Source organism: Callorhinchus milii, unplaced genomic scaffold (assembly GCF_018977255.1).
Source record: "Callorhinchus milii isolate IMCB2004 unplaced genomic scaffold, IMCB_Cmil_1.0 Scaffold9, whole genome shotgun sequence".
Lineage (NCBI taxonomy): Eukaryota > Metazoa > Chordata > Chondrichthyes > Chimaeriformes > Callorhinchidae > Callorhinchus > Callorhinchus milii.
The window spans coordinates 2,642,815-2,667,263 of record NW_024704750.1 but is presented as its reverse complement, the minus strand read 5'-3'; the positions used below and the strand labels follow the sequence as shown (position 1 = coordinate 2,667,263).

The 24,449-nt window shown below is 45.9% G+C and overlaps 2 protein-coding genes and 1 long non-coding RNA gene across 7 annotated transcripts in view; 1 reads left to right on the top strand and 2 right to left on the bottom strand.

Moving 5' to 3' along the window:
• itpk1a (inositol-tetrakisphosphate 1-kinase a) overlaps positions 1–12,445 on the bottom strand; it is a 61,042-nt gene extending 48,597 nt beyond the window's left edge. Inside the window, exons 1-2 of one of the 2 annotated variants that reach the window (XM_042337858.1) lie at positions 12,260–12,445; positions 2,412–2,443 (exon numbers count right to left, since the gene is read on the bottom strand). In XM_042337858.1, coding sequence (XP_042193792.1) covers positions 2,412–2,443; positions 12,260–12,347 — 120 coding nt within the window. In that variant the 5' untranslated portion in view covers positions 12,348–12,445. 2 annotated transcript variants of the gene reach the window in all.
• A 572-nt stretch (positions 12,446–13,017) lies between these two features.
• Positions 13,018–17,541, bottom strand: LOC103185399. Of its 3 annotated transcripts, none has more exons than XR_488631.2 (4): positions 17,421–17,541; positions 14,716–14,783; positions 13,970–14,131; positions 13,018–13,125 (listed from the first exon to the last, which is right to left on the bottom strand). It is a non-coding gene; the product is annotated as an uncharacterized LOC103185399 (long non-coding RNA). The 3 variants fall into 3 exon arrangements; XR_488633.2 differs by lacking the exon at positions 17,421–17,541 and adding an exon at positions 17,090–17,144; XR_488632.2 differs by lacking the exon at positions 17,421–17,541 and adding an exon at positions 15,168–15,205.
• A 1,156-nt stretch (positions 17,542–18,697) lies between these two features.
• tmem251 (transmembrane protein 251) lies at positions 18,698–21,601 on the top strand. 2 transcript variants are annotated; one of them, XM_042338277.1, is made up of 2 exons: positions 18,698–18,717; positions 20,774–21,601. In XM_042338277.1, the coding sequence occupies exon 2, from the start codon at positions 20,795–20,797 to the stop codon at positions 21,188–21,190; it is 396 nt and encodes a 131-aa protein (XP_042194211.1). In that variant the 5' UTR covers positions 18,698–18,717; positions 20,774–20,794; the 3' UTR covers positions 21,191–21,601. The 2 variants fall into 2 exon arrangements, with proteins under 2 accessions (XP_042194211.1, XP_042194212.1); XM_042338278.1 differs by lacking the exon at positions 18,698–18,717 and adding an exon at positions 20,279–20,492.
• The last annotated feature ends 2,848 nt before the right edge of the window (positions 21,602–24,449 follow it).

Below are 24,449 nucleotides of genomic sequence, written 5' to 3'. Positions count from 1 at the left end.
TTGGGCTACAGCTCATGTGCTGCCCTTTCATTCACAGCTTTACAGTTCATCTCCGAAGAAACGCTTACATTTACCTCCAGGCTATACCGTAAATACCGTAAACTTATATGAACACAACGCTAAGTCTAGGGGAGCTTACGAACGCAGCCAGCCACGAACGTCGGTGGGCAATTAGCCATTCTTTCAAGACACCCTCTTTGCTTCTATCCGTCTTAATGATTCATATTGGACCACAGTTCGAGTTCTTTCTTGACATCGGTTGGAGAAGAAAAATTGCAGCTCTGTTCGTAGAACCCTGGCCACCCCGACTGTAACAAGGGGGACAGGGCGGGGGAGGAGGGGGTAGGGGGGAGAGAGAGGGACGTCATCCAATTTTCCATTAAAGTCTCGGTCACCCAAACACATCATTAATTACAATCAGCTATATTTGTATATTTAAGAAAAAGCTTTCGACGACCCGGGTTGGGAGGGGGCGGGAAAGGAGACAAGGCAGAGACAGTTAGAAAGAGAGACAGAGACACAAAGGCAGAGAGAGAGAGAGATACAAGCTCAGCGACATGATGACTATATTCACAACTGATTGCTGATCGCACCATTGAATTTACTGAACTAAAGCAAAATGGTTCAGAGGTTTCCTTTAAGTTTAGCAACATAGGAAAAGGAGGCCATTCAGCCCACCGAGCCTCTTCTGTCAGGTTTATTAAATCACGGCGGATCTTCTAAACATATTTCCCCATCTTCATACTCCACAACATCCTTACATGAGTCATGTACCTGCCTGTGCCTTAACTAGTCACTGATTAACTAGTCACCAGAGTGGAGATATAGGCAAACTGGATTTAGATGAGCTTTTCTCGGGTTGTGCATCCAACTGGGAGATTCACGAAATCCGGCAAATCCGTGAAACAAAGAAAAAAAAGGAAGCAAAATGGCCTGTGATGTACACTTCGCCTGAATATTATTAGTCAATGTATTATTACACATTGCCCATGTGTAATACAAACAGGACGATCACCGAAATATGCATCAAACAGAGACCTTTCCAATCCGCAAATGGTTCAGTTTTCTGCCATTGAGAACATTCATTCACTGATACTCTCTCCCCTTCACTTTCCGGAATTACAACAACAACAAACTGCATTTACGCAGCGTCTCTCAACGTCGAGAGGACGACCGGAGTCGCTGGACAGTCGAGGGTTTTTAACAGACATTGCACTGCTTTGTTGAAAGGAGCAGGTCATTCATAAAGAATTCATAAATCTAACACGTTGTAAGTCTTTTCATGCCCCACTTTGAAACTGGAAGCGATGCACTAACTGAGATCCTTTGCTCAGGGAGTGAGTGGGCTGCACAAGTGCATAGGACGGACGACACAGATCCTGCCACCTTAATCCACCTCTGTGCTCAAGGCAGAAGTTCACACACTGGCCAGGGGAACCCAGCTCACCAACAGCAATAGCAAATGACATTTGTACGCACTCTTGAGTCGCACCTTGAAGGAAGCGAGGGAGCGATCGAAGCAAAGGGACTGTGAGATGGAGTTCCAGAGAGTGGGGGCAGAGAGACTGAAGGCGGGGGACATGGAGCAGGCCAGAGCCCGCTGAGCGGAGGGAGCGGACAGGTCGATAGGGAGTTAGTAGGTCACAGGGGGAGGGAGGGAGGGAGGGAGGGAGGGAGGGAGGAACAAAGCCGTGGAGATCAATCCCTTTCTTTGAAATAAAGATCACCACATGGGCGGGCGGTCGTCGTGTTAAAAGCGAGGCGGCAGAGTTAACAAGTCACTTTCTCTCACAAATATTTATAAATGGACGCTCGAAACGCTCGATTGAAGCACAGCTGTGTGGGTTCGCAGCACATTTCGGAAGGTCAAAAATCGTCCTGTTTCAAGAAATTCTTCAAACTCGCACAGAAAAATAATACATACTAAAGAATTTACCATTCCACTCCCTCCCCACCAGCCCAGCCCACCTGCCTTGCTGTGACATTTGCATCAAAGCCAACATCAAACATTCTCTTTCCTCCCCCCCCCAATCACCCGCGGTCTTTTTTTTCCTGAAAGAGAAGCACCGAGGAGTCGAAAAGGACTTCCTTGTACAGTAAACCTCACATAAAGCGTTTCTGTAAACTGACACAGAATATAGAATATCCTCTTGAACGGGACTTGAGCAGATGTACGACTAAGGAGATTGTACGATTTGTACAGTGTAGATTTATAGGAGTTACTGTTGCAGCAATCCGGAGGGTTTTGCTCAGTCCCGGCCGGGAATCGAACCCGGGTCCTCTCGCTTGCGAGGCGAGCGCTCTAAACACCGAGCTACAGGACCCCACTGTTCTCTTAACAACTAGGATTTTCAGCGGAACCGGAAGAAAACAAAATCTCCCGAGACTGGATTGGAGAATGGTCAACTCACCTGCACAACGTCTATCCCTTTTTTCCTGCAAAAGACAAAAAGGAAACACAATTTAATCGGGGAAATGCAACTCTTACAAAAATAACAGATCACGTTGGAAAAAAAACATTCTAAACTGGATCACTGTCGAGATTTTACGAGCGGACTGCTTTTCTCTTCTTCTTCCTCCTCTTCGCCCCCACCACCCTCCCCCCCCCCCCCACCCCACCCCTCCACTCACTGCCTGTTTAAGTGACCATTAAAGGTTCCATTGCACCATTGGAAAGGAGACGGTTTCTCCCAATGTCCGGGCCAACAATTCCCCAGATAAAAACCGGTCATTCACCTCCCTGCTGGTTGTGGGACACTGCGTTGTGCACAAGTTGGCCGCCACATTTGCCTACAGAATACACAGTCACTACACATTACAATAAATGCTCCAAAGGCGCTTTGAGCCTGTCCTCTTGACGTGAGAGGCGCCATATCAAATACAAGGTTTACTGCAACCAGATACCTACACACAGGCAAACAAGGGCAGGGATGGGAGGGATTTGAATACGTTGCAATAAAAAATATCATGTTTTCTTATTTTCTGTCAGGGTTAGGAAGTTCACACGAGTTATCAACAGGGAAATAAGATAAAAGAAAGAAGTACTTTGTGCTCAACAAAGACAAGGAGGCTGAGAAACGGAACTAGAGAGCTCCGATACCCCTTCGGGTTTGGAAAAGGATTTTTAATAAAAACAAAATACTAATTTGGTCAGTTCAATCCACGACTGTTTGTGGCGACGCTGCTGTGCACTTCACCCACAAAATATCCAGTCAATTCACTTTACAGTATATTCTGCGAAGCGCTTTGAGACGTCTCGAAGATGCGATGAGGCGCTGTATCAAGCGCAAGGAGTATTATTGATTAATATTTGTTAAAAGGGTACAGCACATGCCGGGTGCAACCCAGGACCTTCCAGCCGTTTCCGCAGACCAGAACTAGCATCGTTCCTGACGTGATCTACCATCAAAAGGCCACGATCTGGCAACAAACCAAAAGTTGCTCTTTCCTGCGCAAGAGATTGGGATAGGCCTGCAGAGTGACAAAAAGTCACGCGATAACGACCCGATTATTATTTCAAACAAAAAAAATCATAATTTCTTTAAGACTTTATTAGACATTGTAATGGTATCATGACCTTTTGGTCACCGTGTACAAGAGAGGAAATGATATCTGTCAACACGTCTCTCTCTCTCTCTCTCTCTCTCCCCCTTTCTCACGTCCGCACGATTTATTACTATTATTAATTTTAAAAAACCTTTAAAGGCACAAGGAAATTGAAGCGCCGCTCTCCTTGTTACGTGCAAAAATTTTTTTAAAAAAATCTCCTGTTTGTTTCACGCTGTACGACACGCGGGAAATCAGATCACTGGGATCGATCCATACTAAAGGTCGGACGATGCGCAAAAGGAACAATTACAAATATCGTGGTTAAAAAAAAATGTAAAAAGGAAAAAAAAAAACACCAAAATGAAATGGTAATTGATCCCAGGAGTCCAAACTTTGGTTCGAAAAGTGTTTTAACAACGAACTATTTGTAAAATGCCTTATTCGATACTAATAATAATAATAATCCTTGCATTTGATAGAGCGCTTTTCACGTCGGGAGGACGTCCCAAAGCGCTTCACAGAACACACTGTAAAGTGAATTGACTGTATATTTGTGGGCGAACGCGGCAGCCAATTGCGCACAGCAATGTCCCACAAACAGTCGTAGATTGAAAATGACTAATTTATTATTGTTTTGTTTTGGAGGGATTATTATTAGGCTCTGTGTGGAGTAAGGAAACTTGCCCAAGGTTTCGCCCTCTGCCTGGAATTGAACTCAGGTCTCTCGTTTGCAAAGCGAGTGCTCTAACCACTGAGCTACAGGACTCCTACTAGAAAGAGAACGTCTCAATCAAGATACACGGAACACAGCACAAGGCTGGTGTTGTGAGATAATGGCACAAAGTGACTAAAGGTGTACAAGCAAATCTACCAGCATCCGACAGGGAAATGACAGGTAGATTTGCTCAGGTGTGACCCTTCGTCCGGGTCCACTCTCGTACTCAACCGGTTGGCCAATCCTCGTCTTTCAGTTCCCGGTCAACCAACACATATTGGTGTCCATTTCAGGTGAAATAGGTGACAATCCGCTTCAGATTTCTCCATCATCCGTCCCCTTCTCCTCCTCCACCCCTCCCTCACGCCTACTCTCCTGCACCCCAAGACCCTCAAAAAGCCAGACATTCTTAAACACTGATGGAGCTCAGTAGCTCAGTGGTTAGAGCACTCGCCTTTCAAGCGAGACACTTCCAATTCCGTTCCCGGCAGGTCAGGGCCAAACCTTGGGCAAGTTTCCTTACTCCACACAGAGCCTAATAATAATCCCTCCAAAACAAAACAATAATAAATTGGTCATTTTCAATCCACGACCGTTTGTGGGACACTGCTGTGCGCAATTGGCTGCCGCGTTTGCCCACAAATATACAGTCAATTCACTTTACAGCAAATTCTGTGAAGCGCTTTGAGACGTCGAGAAGATGTGAAAAGCGCTATATCAAATGCAAGGATTATTATTATTAAAGAGGCTTCTCCCATATCCCTCTTGGAAGTGATGTGAATATACCCTATTTGTGATATTTGTGTTGTCCAGCACCAAACCCCTGACTGTCCAGCGCCTTGGGACGTCCTCCTGACACGAAAGGCGCTGTACACATGTAATTTGTTGTTGTTGTTGAAAGGTGAATTGCAAAGGTTCGAGAATGCAGCCGCCTGATCCCCTGTGACGCTCTTTGCCACGCGCTCCTCACTTAATTTTGTTATATGTTAAATATAATTGAAAATACACTGCAATTTACATTAATAGAGAGCAGCTCTCACACAGGAGCTGGACTCCCAGGGCTGGGGGTGGAAGATGACCGAAAGCACAGTCAAAGAGGTGGATTTTGAGTTGAGCTTTAAAAATGGAGAGAGAGAGAGAGAGAGAGGGGGTGAGGGAGGGAGGGATGAGAAAGGGAGTGGGAGGGTGGGATGAGTTGGAGGGACTCCAAGATGGAATTCCAGAGAGCGGGGGAAGATGACATGGCTGAAAATCATTAGAAACCAGACAGACTGCATTCACCACCTTCACCACAGTTGGCAATCGCTGAGCATTTCCTCGGTTTAACAACAACAACAACAACAACTTGCATTTACATAGCGCCCCCTCACGCAGGATAACGCCTCGAATCAAGAGTCTCCTCCAGAATATAAAAAATATATGAAAAGCTTCGAGCTGACGGCGAGGTTGGTAAATATGGACGGTCTCTCAGTGCAGCACTATCGAACAGGACATCCCTTTCCTTGCCGGGCGGTTCAGACAGGTTCAAAGATATTTCGCAGTCTCAAGTGAGTGGTGCAGTGGTCTGGAGATGTTAACATACAGGATGTTGGTCAGCATTCTGACTGAAGAGAGTCAGTGATGATCTACTACGTACAGGACGTAGAGGCAGGGACTCTGCACTGTAAACGATGAGTGCAAGACAACAAGATAACTTTTCGGGCACTAAAGAAAAATGCACCGTCAATCCACTTTACAGTACGTTCCGCGAAGCTCTTTGAGACGTCTCGAAGACGTGGATAAGGTGCTATATCAAATACAACAACATTACACGTGCACAGCGCCTTTCACGTCGGGAGGACGTCCCAAGGCGCTGGACAGAGTACAGCATTTCAGACCCGACCTGGGGTTGAGGGGTAAGGGAGGGGAGGGGAATGGGCGTGACCGATGGCGTGGCCGAAGAGGAGGGTTTTGAGGCGGGACTTGATGGAGGCTAAGGAGGGGGCGAGGCGGAGTGATTGGGGGATGGAGTTCCAGAGGTTGGGGGCAGAGTGGCTGAAGGCTCTCCCGCCAGTGGTGGGGCGGGTGGGTCGGGGGACCTGGAGCAGCCGGAGCCGGCTGAGCGGAGGGAGCGAGCGGGTTGGTAGGGGGTTAGGAGGTCGCAGAGGTAGGGTGGGGCGAGGCCATGGAGGGCTTTGTAAGTGAGGACCAGGATTTTGAACTGGATCCTCTGAAGGATAGGGAGCCAATGGAGTCGGGCGAGAATGGGGGAGATGGGATCACGGAGTTTGGTGCGGGAGAGGACACGGGCTACAGAGTTCTGGATTATCTGCAGCCTGTGGAGGGAGGAGTTGGGAAGGCCGACACGCAGGGCGTTTGCATAGTCGAGCCGGGGGTGATGAAGGCATGAACAAGAGTTTCAGCGCCTGAGGGGTGAGTTAGTGGCGGAGTCGGGCGATGTAACGGAGGTGAGGGAAGGCAGAGCGGGTCATGGCAAGGATTATTATTATTATTAACAGAACACTGATGTAGAACTGCATACGCAATCCCAGACATTAAAATAATCCTTGCTCCTTTCACAACATCATCATCAGATTTACTGCAAAGTGTAGTTAATAACCGTGAATATTGTAGACAAACTTTCAGAAATGATGAGGAGAAAGATTTTAGCTTTTAAGTTTTAAACAAGCTTTAAACGGTGAGACACAATGAACCACCGAAAGGATAAGTTGGGATTACAATTCCCAGGGCACAATTTCCCCAAGTAAAATTCATGGGACTTCATGACGTTACAGGACTTCTCTCAGCGCGAAAGGCGTTACATAAATTTAATTTGTTGTGGATGGTGGGACATTGTTTGCAAACAGTAAAGAATATACTGTAGAGTGAACCGACTGTATATTGTGTGGGCGAAATATGACTTAACTTTAAGCTAAATTAAACGGGTATCACAACAGAATAACTGGAATCATGTAACAAGCTTCAGTTTCAGAGTGGGATTGGATCTTCACAACTGCCCTAAAGTGGGGTGGGGGTGGGGGTGGGGGGGGGGGGAAGGTGCTTCAGTGAAGAAAAACCACGAATTCCACAGTTACTTGTTATAACCAGTTCTACCTGTGGTAACCGGTAGTTCTACTTCAGCTTCTACCTTTTACGTTAGTCATTGCAAGTCAGCTTTGGAAAGGGGCTAAGAAGGAGCTGCTTTAAGACACCTCCTCACAATTCAATAGGCAGCCAGAGACTGGGGGGCCGTTGGCATCGCCCCAACCGGTTTATTCAATGAGCGAGTGACAAAGTCCGGTGACACCACGTCAAACACTGGCACCATTCCAAACCCAGAGGAGGAGAGAGGAAAAAAAAAACACATTAAAATCATTTTGATTCTCTCTCACTCTTGATGAGTTTAATCAGTCAGCAGCTAAACCCGGTAAAGATCAGAGCAGGTTTCCAGGCAGCCTGACGCTAAGCTTCGTCACTGGTACAATCCAGACGCGTTCGACTGTGAAGGGAGTGCTTGCCGGTCCTGATAATAATAATAATCCTTGCATTTAATACAACGTCTTATCACGTCTTCGAGACGTCTCAAAGCGCTTCACAGAATACACTGTAAAGTGAATTGACTGTATATTTTGTGGGTGAAACGCGGCAGCCAATTGCGCACAGCAGCGTCCCCACAAACAGTCGTGGGTTGAGTGACCAAATTATTATTTTTTTTAAAGGATTATTACCCCCGGAAAGCGATTCGCCAATCGAATAACAATCTGGTTCCTACTTACTGCTGGGTAAACAGAGGCGTGTGGAGTAAGGAACCTGCCTGACATTTCGTCCTGCCCGGGAATCGAACCCAAGTCCTCTCGCTCGTGAAGCGCGTGCTCTAACCACTGAGCTACAGGACTCCATGTCACAGTTATCTACCCACAAAGGATGAAGGACGGTGTGCAAGGACAGGCCTAGTCTGAATCTCTTGCAACACTTCATAGGATTGCACAACTCGCCGACACTTGCTGTCAAGTCTCACACATGAATAAAACAGCAATTGAGCACGGTAGCGGAGGTTGACAGGCAGCCTTGGAAGTATGCAAACAGTTGGGACAGAAAAGAAAAAGAAGACCAAGAGAGAGAGAGAGAGAGAGAGGTGCAAGCTAATGAGACGTATTGTTTTAAATAGGCCTTGTGAATTAAGTCAATTCCCTTCTAGTCATTTCTAGTTCGATTCCTGTCAATGTCAGCGTTTTCATCCCAATCTTAAATTCTTGCATTGCCGTAGGATTTATGGTCCTTAGCTAAGCTTTGCTCAGTTACTGGCTCCATAACCACATCCTTCAAAGCAGGAGAACAGGCACTGGTACGTACACACACACACACACACAATGGGCCTAATGACCTCCATCTGTCCTGTAAGTTTCTACAGTTCTAACTTACATTGATAAAGAGCCCGTCACGTTTCAAGAAAATGATAATAATCCTTGCATTTGGTGTAGAGCCGCATCATGTCATTGAGCCGTCTCAAAGCGCTTCAGAGAATGTACTGTAAAGCGGAGTGACTGTGTGTTCTGCGGGCGAAAGCCGCCAGCCAATCATCTCGAAACACCTGAAAAGCGTTTTACGGAACGAGATGGGAAAAAAAAAGATAATTGTGATAGAGACAAAAACAGCAGCTAATTCTGCAACAACCTGGGAAACAAACACAGGGTGGGCAGCTGACAAGTTTGAACTTTAAGGGGCAAGTTTGGGTGAGGAAGGGATCATTTGACAAGTTAACTGGGGAGAAGAGAGCGCGGAGACCATCCCTTCACAATCTATCTGAATCTTCGACTGAAGAAGCATCACGATCTTGCAATCTAGTTGAAGGCCACCCTTTGCTGAATGATTTCTGGTCAGTCAAAACCCAGCATATGATGGATCCTGTCCCAAGGACATTAACTTCAAGACCTAGATCAACCCCCCCCCGTATATTTCCAACATCCATGCGTGTCAGGAGCCAATGCACACAAAACCTCAAACGACATTAATCAGAAGTGCGTAAGATCATCAGACGCCAATGGGTCTGACGTGATGTGAACAGGTCTATTTAAAAAGAGGTCATCAATAATTTACAAAGTATCCCACCCACAGTTTCACAACATCTCAAGGCGGTTTCCTAAACAATTTCAAGAGGCAAAACTGGTCTATCCACACACCCCACCCGCAGCATTCAATAACCTTACAACAATAATAGTAATAACAATCCTTGAATTTGGTACAACGCCTTTCATGTAGCACTTACTATGAAGGGAGTGACTGTGTACTTGTAAACAAACACGACTACATACAACAAAGTCCCACAAACAGCCATGAAATATTCGCCCACAAAATATACAGTCAAATCATTTTGCAGTGTATCCTGCGAAGCCCTTTGAGACGTCTCGAAGACGTGATGAGGCGCTGTATCAAATGCCAGGTTTATTATTATTATCATCATCATTATTATGAAACGAATGCCCAATTTTATTTGGGGGATCGTTGGCCAGGGCCAGGGATACCCTTCTCTAAGGTTAGACTCAAACACCGGCGGGTTAAACGAAAGGCCATTTCTAAAGGAATGAGTTAGCCATCAGCAATTCCACCATAGCACACATTGTCAGCGCTAAGTTTTGGTTTACTTTGGGGCAAAGTGGGGCATGGGTAGTGGGGGGGGGGGTGGGGGGTCTGGGGAAGGAGTTCAGCCAGGTATCTGCCACGTGTGGAAACCCATCACTATGCTTAGAATTATCCAAAGCAGACTAATATGCATGCCAACACCACATCCCAAAATTCCCTTTGCCTGGAAGGAATAAGCACTCTCTCTCCACCACCCCCACCCCCGACCCCTCTGCTTATCGGACTCCAAAAAGTAGAAGGTGCGCGTCGGTAAGAGCCGGGGATCAGGCGGGCAGCCCAAAGTGCATCTTGGAAGGTATTGCTGGAGTTTAACCAGATAAGAACACGTAGCTTTGCCACTGCAAATACAGTCTGGCCAGCTTCCTGCTGCTTATCCAGATAAGATCACCCTACCCTTAAAGCTAACATCGCCTCAAGGGAGCAGAGCCACAGATCAGGGTGAGACGGTACCTTCCCGATAGGCCTGCGGCCGCTCCCTCTTCTTAAACCTACTAACCCACCTCACTGCTCGGTCCTGAACTTTGCAAACGGGCTGTAAGGAAGCCTTCTGCTGCCCACCTCAACGGCTCAGAACCTTGAAGGAAAACCGTTCGGATTCGCGTCTTTTCCACCGTCAACGTAACCGGATTTGAGTCTTTGCTACCATTGAAGATGGACAAAAAGGACCAGATTGCCCTTCAGTCCTTCTTAGTCCCATCCCATAGTTCAAAATCCAAGCTAAACTTGACATCCACCATTAACACCCAGATCATGATACAAGTCAACAACTGGGATAGATGTCCCTTGTATGAAAGTCCTCTCTTGAGCCATGTAACTCACCATCATGTCCCACCGAGTGGCCCAGTGTTCAGGACGGTGAGCACGGTGCCAGGTGATTTCTCCAACAGTACACCACCATCTACAAGCTGAAACGCCTCGATTCCATCAGAAATGTCCATAACAGACACACCAAGACCCTCCCTCCCTCTCACTCCCGTCCAATACATTGATGGGCAACCTTATGCTACCCTCTTTCTAGAGGAACAGACACCCCACCCCCCCACCCTCATACAGATCCTAAAGTACACAACCTGGATAAATCCCAAGATTTGGCCGTGTATTCCCGTAGCTTCCAGATTCATCACAAGGATTTCATGAGGCTCCAAGTTGCAAGCGTTACACAACAGAGATGTTTTCCCTCCCCATGAGCCTTATAAAAGTCCCATATAAAGCCACATGTTACATTTCTAACCACCTCACGTTAGGAGGATGACTCAAACATTTTGCGCAGCCGTTTGCCGCTAAAAGCACGGTTGGAAAATGAGTCGCAAGGCAAGTTTTGACGGCTGGGAGGGAAGGAGGGAGAGAGAGAGAGAGAGAGAGAGAGAGGAGGGGGCTGGAATGACACAGGGATGGAGCTCCAAAGAACTCATAAGGACCAAAACCCGCCTGATAACTCTCTGATCAAACCAAACATCTCCAGGGCATCCAACGCACAGGCCACGACTACTCGAAAACCTCCTAGCAATTCCGAGGCGCAATAACTTCCAACAGCAATAGCTAACAGACCAGCTTTTGCAATCGATAACAGCCACCCGGAGTAGCGGAGTCTGACCCCGAGCCAGGGGGAGAGTGTGGGGGGGGGAAAGGTGACAGTGAGGATTTGAAAGTGGGGAGGGAGGAGGCAGAGGGACTGAGGGAGAGTTACATCCCTCACGCAACAGATGCAATTCCTGAGGAGCTTCCAATTGGGAAAAGAGGGATAGGGAACAAATAGAGAGAGGGGGAGAGGGAGCGAGAGAGCGAGAGGGGTGTCGGAAAGAAAGAAAAAATATTTTCTCTTAAGATATCTTACGACAAATAATAATTGGAGCATACGCATAAACTGTGGTTCTCTGCCAAACCAAGACCTCGTCTTCTAATAATAATAATAATAATAATAATAGTAATCCTTGCATTTGATATAGCGCCTTATCACGTCGTTGAGATGTCTCTTATAACTGCACGAGATCAACACACAAGAAAACCATTCTGTGTTCTCTCTCTTTTCTCCGCCACCACTACCACCACACGCACACGCGCACACACGCGCACACACACACACACACACACAAAAAAAGAGAACAAGTTAATGATTGTTTGAGGTGAATGGATATTTCTGCCGCTCTGCCCTGCTGTGCACATGGGGGCTTGGCTCTGCTCTGCTCTGCTCCTCTGGGCTCCCTCGCTTATAGCATGTTGGTTTCACCGCTGGGAGCACATTTTTTTTTAAAAAACTTGCTTTCTCTTTCCCTCTTTCCTCCCCCACCCCCTCTCCTCTCTCAAATGCACCAACCAAAGTCGCCTCGCACCCTGCACCCTCTCCCCACAAACCAATCGTCCTTGTTTACCTGCAAAGATCTGCGAAGGCCTGGAAATTGAGTTTCTTGATCTTCTTTTCGCTCAACCAGTAGCCAACCCTTTTGCCTTTCAGCCAGGTCTGCATCTTGCCTCGCTGGCTGACTGCCTTGTGCTGTGCTGCGGGTTAGACTGAGCTGTGTGTTGTGTGTATTGAGCCGTGTTGTGTGTTGAGCCGTGTTGTGTGTTGTGTGTTGAGCTTGTGCTGTGTGTGTGCTGTGTGTTGTGTGTGCTGTGTGCGTGTTGTGTGTGCTGTGTGGGTTGAGCTTGTGCTGTGTGTGTTATGTGTGCTGTGTGTGCGCTGTGTGTGTGCTGTGTGTTGTGTGTGTGTTGAGCTTGTGCTGTGTGTGCTGTGTGTGTTGTGTGTGCTGTGTTGTGTGTGCTGTGTGTGGTGTGTGTTGAGCTTGTGCTGTGTGTGCTGTGTGTGTTGTGTGTGCTGTGTGTGTTGTGTGTGCTGTGTGTGTGTGTTGTGAGTGCTGTGTGTGTGTTGTGTGTGCTGTGTGTGTGTGTGCTGTGTGTGTGTTGAGCTTGTGTTGTGTGTTGTGTGTGTGTGTGTGTTGAGCTTGTGCTGTGTGTGCTGTGTGGTGTGTGCTGTGTGTGTGCTGTGTGTGTGTGTGCTGTGTGTGTGTTGAGCTTGTGTTGTGTGTTGTGTGTGCTGTGTGTGCGCTGTGTGTGTGTTGTGTGTTGTGTGTGCTGTGTGTGTTGAGCTTGTGCTGTGTGCTGTGTGTGTGCTGTGTGCTGTGTGTTGAGCTTGTGCTGTGCTGTGCTGTGTGAGTGAGTGAGTGAGTGAGTGAGAAAGGGAAATCAGGCTACAGCAGTAACAGTCACAGCAGCAGAGACAGGCTGAGTCCTGTAGGTTATCAAACCTGAAAATTATTTACAGGGGAGGAGAGGAGGAAAAGGAGGGAGGGGAAAAAAAAGGGGAAGGGACACATTGATTAGCCTCTGAAGGTTGGGGCAACTGCAAACCATGCATTCATTAAACATTAAGCATTAACACTCCCTCTCTCTTATCATTTATTTAATATATATTAAGAAATTCCACCACAATCCTCAGGCATTTGCAAATGCAATTCAAAAAATCAACCTCAATCCACCATCGATTTGCTTTGTTATTTCCCTTTTCTCTCTTCCCCCTCCTCCCCACCCCCACACCATGCATTTAGCATACACAGTACACAAGAAAAAACTATATATATATATGTATATATATATGTATTATAATTATAGAGAGAGAGATGGGTTGCAAAATAAAATCCAACGCAGTGATTTTTTAAAAAAATATATATATTTTTTTTGGGGGGGTTTGCAAATAACAAAATAAAATTTCAGAAGAGGAAAAGGATTTTTTGTTTAACAGCCCCAATTATTAATTATTACACACCTCCATGTGAGCGAGGGAGAGAAAGATTAAAAAGAAACCTTTATAGTATATATTACACGTGAGAGATTCAAGAGACCTATATTGTTGTTATATGAGATTTAAAAACATAGCATTTTTATAAACATAACAAGAGTGAGAGATTAAAAACAAGACCTGCATTATGTATGTGTGTATAGAGGAGACATCAAACACAGAACTGTGTTATTGCACATATAGATGTGAGATTAATAAAAAGACACATTATTATTATTATTATTATTATCATAGATAAATATACAAAAGAGAGAAAGAGAGAGAGAGAGAGAGAGAGAGTAATAAAGAGAGACCTTCAGTGCTGTTTGACATGATCATCCCAGGTCCATCTGTTGTGCTGCAAATTCAGGCTGAGGTTTTGCTGTTGCCTTTCCTTCCTGACTGGCAATTGCTTGGCTTCTGCTGTTACTGTTACTGTTGCTGCTGTTGTTACTGTTGCTGCTGCCTTGGCTTCTCTGGAAGGAAATAAAACCTTCCCCTTTTTAAATGCAACTCACAGTCTGTGTGTGTGTGTGTGTGTGGGGGGTGGGGGGGGGGGGGGTGTGTGTGGGGGGTGGGGGGGGGGGGGCAGTGACACCACACCCTACACTCAGCAACACTGACTACATGAGGCCATCAGCAACAACCTCTCTTCCTCCTGGTGTGTGTGTGTGGGGAGGGGGGGGTCCCCCCAGCCTTCCTCTCTCTCTCTCTCTCTTTCCTTCCTTCCTTCTCTCTCTCTTTTTTTTCCCTTCTCTCTCTCTCTCTCTCTCTCCCTCCCTCTCTCTCTCTCCCTCCCTCTCTCTCTCTCCCTCCCTCTCTCCCTCCTTCCCTCTCTCTCTCTCTCTGGATGATGCACAAACAGCAGCACTGACTCAAACCCACACTCACCTTCCTCTCTCTCTCCCTCTTTCTCTCTTTCTCTCCCTCCCCCTCTCTCTCTCCTTCCTCCTCTCTCTCTCTCTCTCCCTCCCTCCTTCCTCCCTCTCTCTCTCTCTCTCTCTGGTTGACCTATTGGCTGATGCACAAACAGCAGCACTGAGTCAACTCACACACTCACCTTCCTTTCTATCTCTCTCTCTCTCTCTCAATCCAGTCCTCAGCCCATTGAGAAACCTGACCAGCCAGCTGCAAAAAAAAGAAAAGAAAAAAAAGAGGGTGGGTGGGTGGGTGGTGGGGGGGTGAAAAATAACTTAAGCGCAAAAAGACAAGTGAGACTCCGCTACAGAAAGAGGGCGCTCGCAGCTGCTTTTGCTGGCAATTGCTTCAGTTTTCTTCCTTCCTTCCTTCCTCCTTCACCTAATAATAATAATAATAATCCTTGCATTCGATACAGCCCCTCGTCACGTCTCCGAGACGTCTCAAAGCTCTTCACGGGGTACACTGTCAAGCGTAGTGACTGTGTGTTTTTGGGGCGAAACCGGGCAGCCAATTGCGGACAGCCAGGTCCCCCACAAGCAGTCAGTCAGTCAGTCAGTCAGTCGCGTGTTTGTGATATAAAAGCAAACGCACCTCCTTTATTTCACCTCCCCCTTCATTATACACCTACACACATAGCCAAAGTTGTCCTGTATTGCTTTCTCTCTGTGTCTGTCTATCTGTCTGCCTCCCACCCTCTCTGCCAGACAGAGAGCGAGCGAGCGAGAGAGACAGACAGAAAGAAAAAGAAAGAAAAGAAAAGAAAAAGAAAGAAAGAAAGAAAGAAAGAAAGAAAGAAAGAAAGAAAGAAAGAAAGAAAAGAAAATTGCTAGTTCATCACACAGGTGGTGCAAACCTTACCTACACCAGAAAATAATATCTCAGGTATACAGTATATACTTTGGGACACGAAGGGGTCAAGTGACTGCCAGGATTTTTAATTTTTAAAAAGTTATTTTTATATATATGTATATGTATAACCCCTTCAATTCTTCTCTCCCCTCCATCATTTCTTGATCGTGATTGTTTCACCCAGAAAATACACAGTCAAAATCACTTTGCGATATATTCTGCAAAGGGCTTTCAGATATTTTAACCACATGATCAGGCGCTGTAACAAATGCAAGGATTATTATTATTATCATTTTAAGGGGTATCGTTCCATGGGATTGCTTCATCCAAATGATCAGCCAATCTTCATGTGGGAAGCTAACCAGGTCGGTCTATCATATGTGTCTGTGATGTACAGAATAACAAAAAGATTACGTTTAGCAATCGATGCATGATAGATTCTCCAAAGAATGATGGCAGCCAATTTGATGGTAAGGGCATTGCAGCCAACCACAATCCCATGGGAGATTTCTGGTCTGAGTTTCAGTGTATATATATATATATATATATTTTACGAAACTTCAATTTATTTAAATCTCTTCATTTAAACCATCCCTGTGCACTGCACTGTTTAACCCATAAGTTCCCTGAAATGCAGTTTGTTATAATAATCACAATAATAATTCTTGCATTTGATCGAGCGCATTTCATGTCAGAGAATGTCTCCAAACTAGTCCTCACAAGCTTCCATCCTTCCTAATCCCTCTCCCAACCCCTGGTTTCTGTTCTCTGTCAATCCACATAGACGTGAAGAATGATGACTCAGACAGAGGTGCATTTTACCTGCCCCCCCCACCAAGTCCTGGATTTTGGCACTCATTTAGTCATCCTTCTTGAGTAATGGATAATGAATATTTGCAGACCATTCAAGTGCGGGGAGGGCATCAAAGACTAATGTAGTGGCCTATGGGTATGCCTGCTGCACAAATACTTATATAGGGAGAATTTCCACCAGGGTCTTGATTTACTCTACACAAATAAAAGCACTTGGAGCTCGTGATCATATTGGTTCCAGTGGGCTGTGTCCATTTCAATACATTGAGGATGGGAGAACATTAAAGATATCATTTCTTGGTGAATTTGTGTGTTCATCAAGGTGACGGAGAGCGGTGCTGGGAGCAAAACGCTCTTAAGACTTTGTGGCACCCACTGTCAATATCAAACACTCCCGGATCAGCCAGGAGCAAAAGTAAGAGCAGCTGACCTCAGCTTGACAACGCTCGCCAAACTATTTCTACCCAAGTTGGTCCGTGGAGTGAGATTATGAATTCCATGTTAATAGATAGTTTCACCTCCAGTAAGTCAGCCAAGTTTATGCTGTGGGTTACATTCATAAGAACCAGGTTCAGATGCAAAACTTACTTCCCTTTGTGAGGGAGAGAGCGAGAGAGAGAAAGAAAGAGAGAGAGAGAAAGACGGACATTTGTGTGTAAACACAGACATCTGGCATTTGCCTAGAAAAATATACAGTCACGATACTGTACTTCACAGTAAATCCTGCGAAGCAGTTTGCGACGCCATCCCATCATGAACAAGTCTAAATCAAATGCACGGATTAACATTGTTGTTATTATTCCCTCAGTGGATCTGAATTTATTCCCCAAAGGTCAAACGTACTGCCCTACCCCATTCCCAGGCCTTTGGCAGATTCACTACCTCCGGAGGAAGATCTGTGCTGTGAGTCCTCGCTGTCAACTGCAGTCAGTCTTACACAATCTAACATTTCAAGTACGTACAATAATAACTTAGAAGTAAATGTTCTGCCTGGAGTGACACCACTGCACTGATTGTGAAACAGGACGAACCCTGTTGCTTCATTAAGAAAACAAGGACCTTTCAAATATTAGCCAAAATAATACCACCTGGAGTCTAATTCCCACTGTGAAGTTGTTGCTTGCTTTCCCTACCAGAAGTTTGAATAAGATAAGAGGAGAATGTGGCAAATACTGTTGTTACCATAACAGAAACATAACATCCAGGAGTGCTGTACTGGAGAGTGAATAAGTGCCGTTCAAACATCAACGTCCGCACAGACAAACACAGTGTCTGCACGCCTACTCACACAGCCAAGCAGTGCCTCTGAATATCTCTCGCTGTAATAATACAGTAGTCACGATCACACGAACAGCAATGCCACCTGTTGTCAATGGAACACGCTGCTATTCTCCATAGGTAACGAGAAGTTATGTTGTTTTATTAAAGGCCAAGGTTCGACAAGAGGAGCGAGACTCCCTCACCCAGTGTCCCGGCCACTCGGTTCACGGCTGTCCGTCTGTGCGTGGGGACATTTTTGCCCACAACATATGCAACAGTCAATTCACTTTACGGTATATTCTGTGAAGCGCTTTGAGACGTTGCAAAGACGTGATGAGGCGCTGCATCAAATGCGAGGATTATTATTATTATTATTATTAAGTGTGCAAATTGTCTGTCGTGTGTCGGCCTGTGAACTCCCTCAACCCCTTTGCCTCGCCTCCCCCACCCCCTCCTCCCCGTTCCGCTTCCCCCTCTTCGGGTTGGGCCTGAAGACCTTCCTCTACGACCGCACCTACAGTCGCCTTCCCCCCCCCCCCCCCCACCCCCAGGCTCGGCCTCGCGCTCCGCCCTTGCGAAGCGCTCCACGAGACGCCGCCCGGCAAGTGGATGCAAGTTGTTGTTGCGGTCGGCGTTAAAGACAAAAACCGCGCAGTCGCTACACTTCACAGCAAAGCGGTGGTGAAGCACTTTCGAGGGGCACTCGGGCGGCGCGATCGGCCGTTGAATCGAATAACAATAATATTATTATCGTTGTTGCAATAATAACATCATTAATGATATTATTACTACTGTTGTACTGAATGCGAAGGATACACAGTATCAGATACAATGCGATACATTATTACTTATATACACAGTACAATTCCATCAGTGGCTCTGTGTGTGTGTGTGTGTGTGTGTGTGGGGGGCTGTGGGGCTGTGGCTGCAGTGCTGCCCTCCGGCCGCCGGGGCGGCGCTGTCACAGGAGAGAGCTGTCAGGTGGCGGTGTCAGGTGGCGGTGGGGGGAGGGGCGGACCTTCCCTCCTCGGTTCCCGCAGCAACAAACCCGGATACGGCGACACGGAACCCGTAACGTCAGAGAGAGAGAGAGGGAGAGAGGCGGCGGCGTCCATCACCTCAAACCACCGCCCCCCCCCCACCACACCCCCCACCGCCCCCCCCCCCCCCACCACTCCCCCCCCACCGCCCCCCCCACCACACCCCCTTCTCCTGGAGGGTGAGTTGAGGGGAGAGGCTGAGGGGGGGGGGGTGTGTGTGAGGGGAGGGGGTGGGGGGGGTGAGGGGAGAGGCTGAGGGGGGGGTTTGGAGGCTGTGCTGGGGCTGAGGCGAGTGGGGGGTGAGGGGGGGGCTGAGGGGGTGGGGGGGGGCTGAGGGGGTGGGGGGGGCTGAGGGGGGGGGGGGGCTGAGGGGGGGGGGGGTGGGGGGGGGGCTGAGGGGGTGAGGGGGGGGGCTGAGGGGGTGGGGGCTGGGGGGGGGGGGCTGAGGGGGGGGGGCTGAGGGGGGGGGCTGAGGGGTGGGGGGGCTGAGGGGGTGGGGGGGGTGGGGGGGGGGGGGGGGCTGAGGGGGGGGGGCTGAGGGGGGGGGGCTGTGGGGGGCTGAGGGGGGGGGGCTGAGGGGGGGGGGGGGTGAGGGGTGGGGGGGCTGAGGGGGGGGGGGGGCTGAGGGGGGTGGGGGGGGGCTGAGGGGGGGGGCTGAGGGGGGGGGGGGGCTGAGGGGGGGGGGGGGCTGAGGGGGGGGCTGAGGGGTGGGGGGCTGAGGCTTTTTTGAGTTTGAATGATGGTAAATGTCTCTGAGAATATCACTGATGGCCGCACCGCTTGTGCCATCCCTGTCCTCCTGGTCTGTGGGTCAGTGACAGGGCCTGATGTCTGGTCGCACAGATTGGCAGCTGTCCAGCACCGTCCTGTGTCAGCTCAGTCAGGGAGGGTCAGCAGGGGTTGGTCATGCTGAAGACCCAAGTCTTCACCCAAAAAATGAATAACAATAAATCGGTCACTCAATCCACGACTGTTTGTGGGGACGCTGCTGTGAGTACTTGTCTGCCACGTTTCGCCCACAAAATACACAGTCGCTCCACTTTACCGTATATTCTGTGAAGCGCTTTGAGACGTCTCGAAGACGTGATGAGGCGCTATATCAAATGCAAGGATTATTATTATTATTATCTGCACTTTTCATCGTAGCCTTTGGAAAGCAATTGGAATTGGAAATCCTGAATTTCAGCCCCAGGGGTGTAATGTTCACACGATGGGTTCACACGGCTCTTCGGCCAGTACAGCACAGTATAGTCTCTTCCTTCGAGAATCCCACTATCTTTCCATTGTTCTATCAACAAGACCAGGTTCTGGTCTTAATCGCATCTCCTGGTAATCTGTTCCAGCTGTTGATTATTCTTTGTGTAAAGAAATGTTTGCTGATGACTGTTGGAGGTTGGAGATTGCTGCTTTCTCTCCTCATCTGCAATCCATTGCCCATCGGGTTACCAGTGAAGAGTTGGAAGCTTCACAGTTAGTTCCTTTTCCACTAACTAGGGAATGTTATGGTTTCATCTTAGTTCAGGCAACGCAGAAACAGATCACGTCAGCCTCTCTACCAATACTTGGTAATGGGCATGATTGTGAGCAACACTCTCTTGTAGCTTGCGTGTATGTCTGCTGCTGGATTTGTTTGACTAAGATTGAATAGAATATGACTCCTCCACAGCATTAAACAATACTCGCAGAAGAATAGTTTTGGGAGAGGATATTTACTCTTTGGGAAAAATAATAGCATTTTTTAAAAATATATGAAGTGTTATCCGAAGGGTATTTTATTTTTGTAGATGTGGACAGAGGCAAAGAAAAATATTTCGATCCGGAAAAGCACGGGGTAACATTGAGAAGTGCAAGGAGATGATTCTGGAAACATTCCTAGTGAAAATGCTATGGCTTCAGTATCTTCAGGCATATTCAGAGACACCCTTGAAAACTTCCGGCCCTGTTTATACTTGAAGTGAGCACATGCAGATTTGTTTAATAAAGTGTGATAAAGCTGCAGTCAATACGTCTCATAATAATAATAATCCTTGCATTCAATATAGCGCTTTATCACGTCTTTGAGACGCCTCAAAGCGCTTCACAGAATATGCTGTAAAGTGAACTGACTATGTTTTGTGGGTGAAATCAGTGCAAAAGTCTTTATTCCTTTGAGGTGGCCATGGGAAATCCGTCTTTCAATACATACACGTTGGCTAAAACGTGCATTGACTGGTTTATATTTTATTCATATTGCAGGAAAAAAATAGATTATGGAGAATGATGAACTTTCGCCAGCGAATGGGATGGATCGGTGTCGGAATATACCTGCTAGCAAGTGCCGCGACGTTTTACTATGTGTTTGAAATAAACGAGACTTATAACCGCTTGGCTTTGGAACACACACAGCGCAACACTGAAGATCTCGAAAGCAGAGCTTCCTGGACACAGACAGTTAAAATGCGCTTATTGTCACTCCCGTTCTGGCTATGGGGGATTCTCTTTCTCGTTCCCTACCTGCAGATCTTTTTGTTCTTGTACTCGTGCACCAGAGCTAATCCCAAAACTGTCGGCTACTGCATTTTCCCAATCTACTTGGCAGTTGTCTGCAACCGCCACCAAACTTTCATCAAGGCATCGAATCAGATCAACAAACTGAAGATCATTGACACATAAATGGATCTGTTAACTCGGGTTAAATTAAGTTGTCCCTCCAGCCTCCCAATGGCGGTTTGACACATGGATATCTTTGACTGTTCCATTTCAGACGATGCAATCTGCAATTAGATGTAAGGCTATTTTTTTGAATTTAATATTTGGTAGGAATTTTTATAAATTATAACTCCAGAAGGTCCTGTGGACCATTGACTAAGGTGATGTGGTTAGAAATCAGGGAAGTCTTGCTCTTCTCTGACCTGGCGTTTTAAGAATTTCCATTATTTTTCAATGGGAATGCAATTTTACGATATTCAAGTGGAAAAGGATTTGTTTTCTCATCGGCTCAAGCTTGTGTATGTTGAATAAAAATCCTTCTGCGTACCATAAACTTATTTTTTTTATTTACTTGTACTTTAATATTTGCCTGACTGAAAAGATGCAATAAACGTTTACAGGGACGTGTCCACATCTCCTACAAAGGCAAAATGGTGGTTCGTATTTATGTCAGTAATCTTTTCAAAGTAGCCACTGTGTGTGAAGCTCATTTGCTCACGTCTTTAAGCACTTAGGAGTCGCTTTGCTAATTAAATTGCAAAAGTCAAATCTTTACATTAGCAACTCAACTCCAGCATCTGAATGGCATATTATTAACTTAAATACGTTTAAGTTAGAAAAGGGCTACAACTAAAGGCTTAAGTGGCAAATGTATGTGGAACACCAAAGTCTGTTTTGGATACTCTTTAGCAAGATGACGGGTTTCCACACGTGACAAGACATCAGACTGACCAAAAAAACAAACTAAAGGTTCTTTAGATAAAGTGTGAGGATTTATGAAAACGCTCAATTTGAAAAAGCGATAAACAGTTTTACTGGGGTTAAGATTTAATACATCTTAACAAAAATTGAACTCTTTGGAGTTGTGCAGTTGTGGTCATGAGATGATCAGTTGTGGGTAGTGGTTACTTTTTTTTACTTAAAGAAAATACTCTTAACTAAATCCCAAAGTGGGAGTTGTGAGGACAAGCTCTCTTCTCCTTTGCTAACTGGTTTGACAAACAAAATATTATTGCACAGCTGGGCCAAGTAGTAACTTGATTTAGTCACTAGCTGTTTCACGTGACCAGGCACTCAACATGTATGTGAGAATCCGGGTGTATTTCTGAAGCCTGGAAGATTTTGCAGTGAGTTGAGACTGTTCGTGTTTTTTTCCTCTCACCAACTTCGTTGACTTTCACTTGGATGTGAAGGCTCATTCATTTGGCTGAAAGGAAAAGTCTCGTGATTCGGTGGAAGTGAAATCATTTATCCGTGTAGTTATAAAATGACATTATAATGTGGTAACAATTAAGACAATTGTGATTTTTTTTTCTTTTAACTATTAAAAGCCATTCAAGCACATAATACACATTCCAGTGTTTTAACTCTTTCCACCTCTACTGCATTTTGTATGACTCACATGCCTTTAAATGCTGCATCGACTGTGACCCGTTAAGAAAAATTGTCCTTTTTTTTTACTCTTGTCCATAACCGTCTGCTGTTAAAGTCCTGTCCTATTCCGAACATGTCACATCCAGTGTTTCACAAACGTCAAGCCTATTGTCTTCTCTCAGCATTTGTTTGGAACAACTTCATTCCTTCTATGGCTTCTATGGAGTTTTGTATATACAGTATTTGTACCTTTATAAAACGTGTGGGTGTACCTAGGAAAACAAATTTGTCCTACAACAGTTCAATATAAAGCATTAGCTTGGGAGAGTATTGTCTCCTGCTTTAGGGTTAGTTTACATTTACTTTTTTTTCCTATTAGGATCGATTTGGGTTCCTGAGATATCAGTTTGAATTATTTAAGGGTTAATTACTGCTCTGCTGCTATGACCACAAGCAAACGTTTTAACAGTAAGAATCCACATGTCTGATTTTATTGTGGTGAAATCCTAAGGTACAAAATTGCTGAATATCATGGCGGTTTGTTTTAAAGAAGATAAATGGACTGGTTGGATATCATGAACTTACTTTCACTTCACCATTTCATGTGCAAAAGCCACCGACATTTTGCAGAAACAATCACGAGACTATTCCAAATTAACATCTTAGAGCGACAGCTTTCACTCTTCAGATCACTGTTATTGTAGTTGGGTTGTAACACCGGCAAATGGATGGGAAGTTTTGTCTCATTGTTGCCTGATCTTGTGATCACTTTAGAGCAATGATGTGACTTGAAAAATCCAGTTTATTTCAGCTGACATTTTCTCTAATGTAAAACTGTTTTCATAAATTAGCAGTTCTGCTTTTGTGTGTGCTTGGTTTACAGGGTTTGTGCTAAAAGCTATTTCACTTTTGATTTTAAGATCATCTGATTTTTAACACGATTATACTGGTCTGACAAAATTGAATCCTTTCCCTCTTTGTTCAGTGTTAACTCTGAACACTGTATGGAGGCAGACTGTAACAGTACAAAATAATAGATGTTGAGATTTCCTGCTGAGCCAGTTGCCGATTATCATATTGTCATAGGGAGCAGAATGATAATGAACTTTGTGGAGGAATGTTGCACTGAGCTGTCAACATACCATCTGTATATTCACTTCAAAGGTACTATAGGTTGAGAGTTGGCAGCCAGTACTCACTATCTGCACAGCAATCTTTCCTCAGTACTGGGCAGGGAGAAATGAGAATGCATTTGGAAAATGGGAGAAAATAACGTGTGCATTTTAGGCCAGTAACACTAGCTGCTGACAAATGTTGGAAGTGCTGTATGTTTATCATTTCAACAGAATAGCAAAAGCCGCTGCTTAAAATATTTATTTCTCGTCCAACCACCATGTTTTATGACTCGTAACGAGTTAATTTTTCCCCAGTCCTTCAGTTTCCCTATTTACATGGCCCATGAATGGTTAGAACCTGATGTTTTTGGTATTCCTGTTGTTACATTAAGTTCACTGCACCACTGGAGTGAATCATCATTATTATGTGTCGGCCTGGCTAAGCCGGCAGCACTTGTGAGTCTGACGGCTGTGGGTTCAAGCTCCATATTGGGACTTTGAGCTAATAGCCTGGACTAACATTCCTTCAGACAAGATGTTAAACTAAGTTCCCATCTGCTGTTTCAGATAGATGTTGAAGATCCCATGGTGTTGTTCAAAAAGAACCTGTTTCTCCAGATGTCTTGGTCAAGAATCTCTCAGATAAAACTGCAATCACTTCACTGGCTGTTTTTCATTGCGGACATTGTTGTGCGTAAAATGGCTGCCATGTTCACCTACAAATGCACAGTCAC

Excerpts from the sequence above, each read along its gene's own strand:
- tmem251 (XM_042338277.1), top strand. The coding sequence starts at position 20,795 with ATGATGAACTTTCGCCAGCGAATGGGATGGATCGGTGTCGGAATATAC.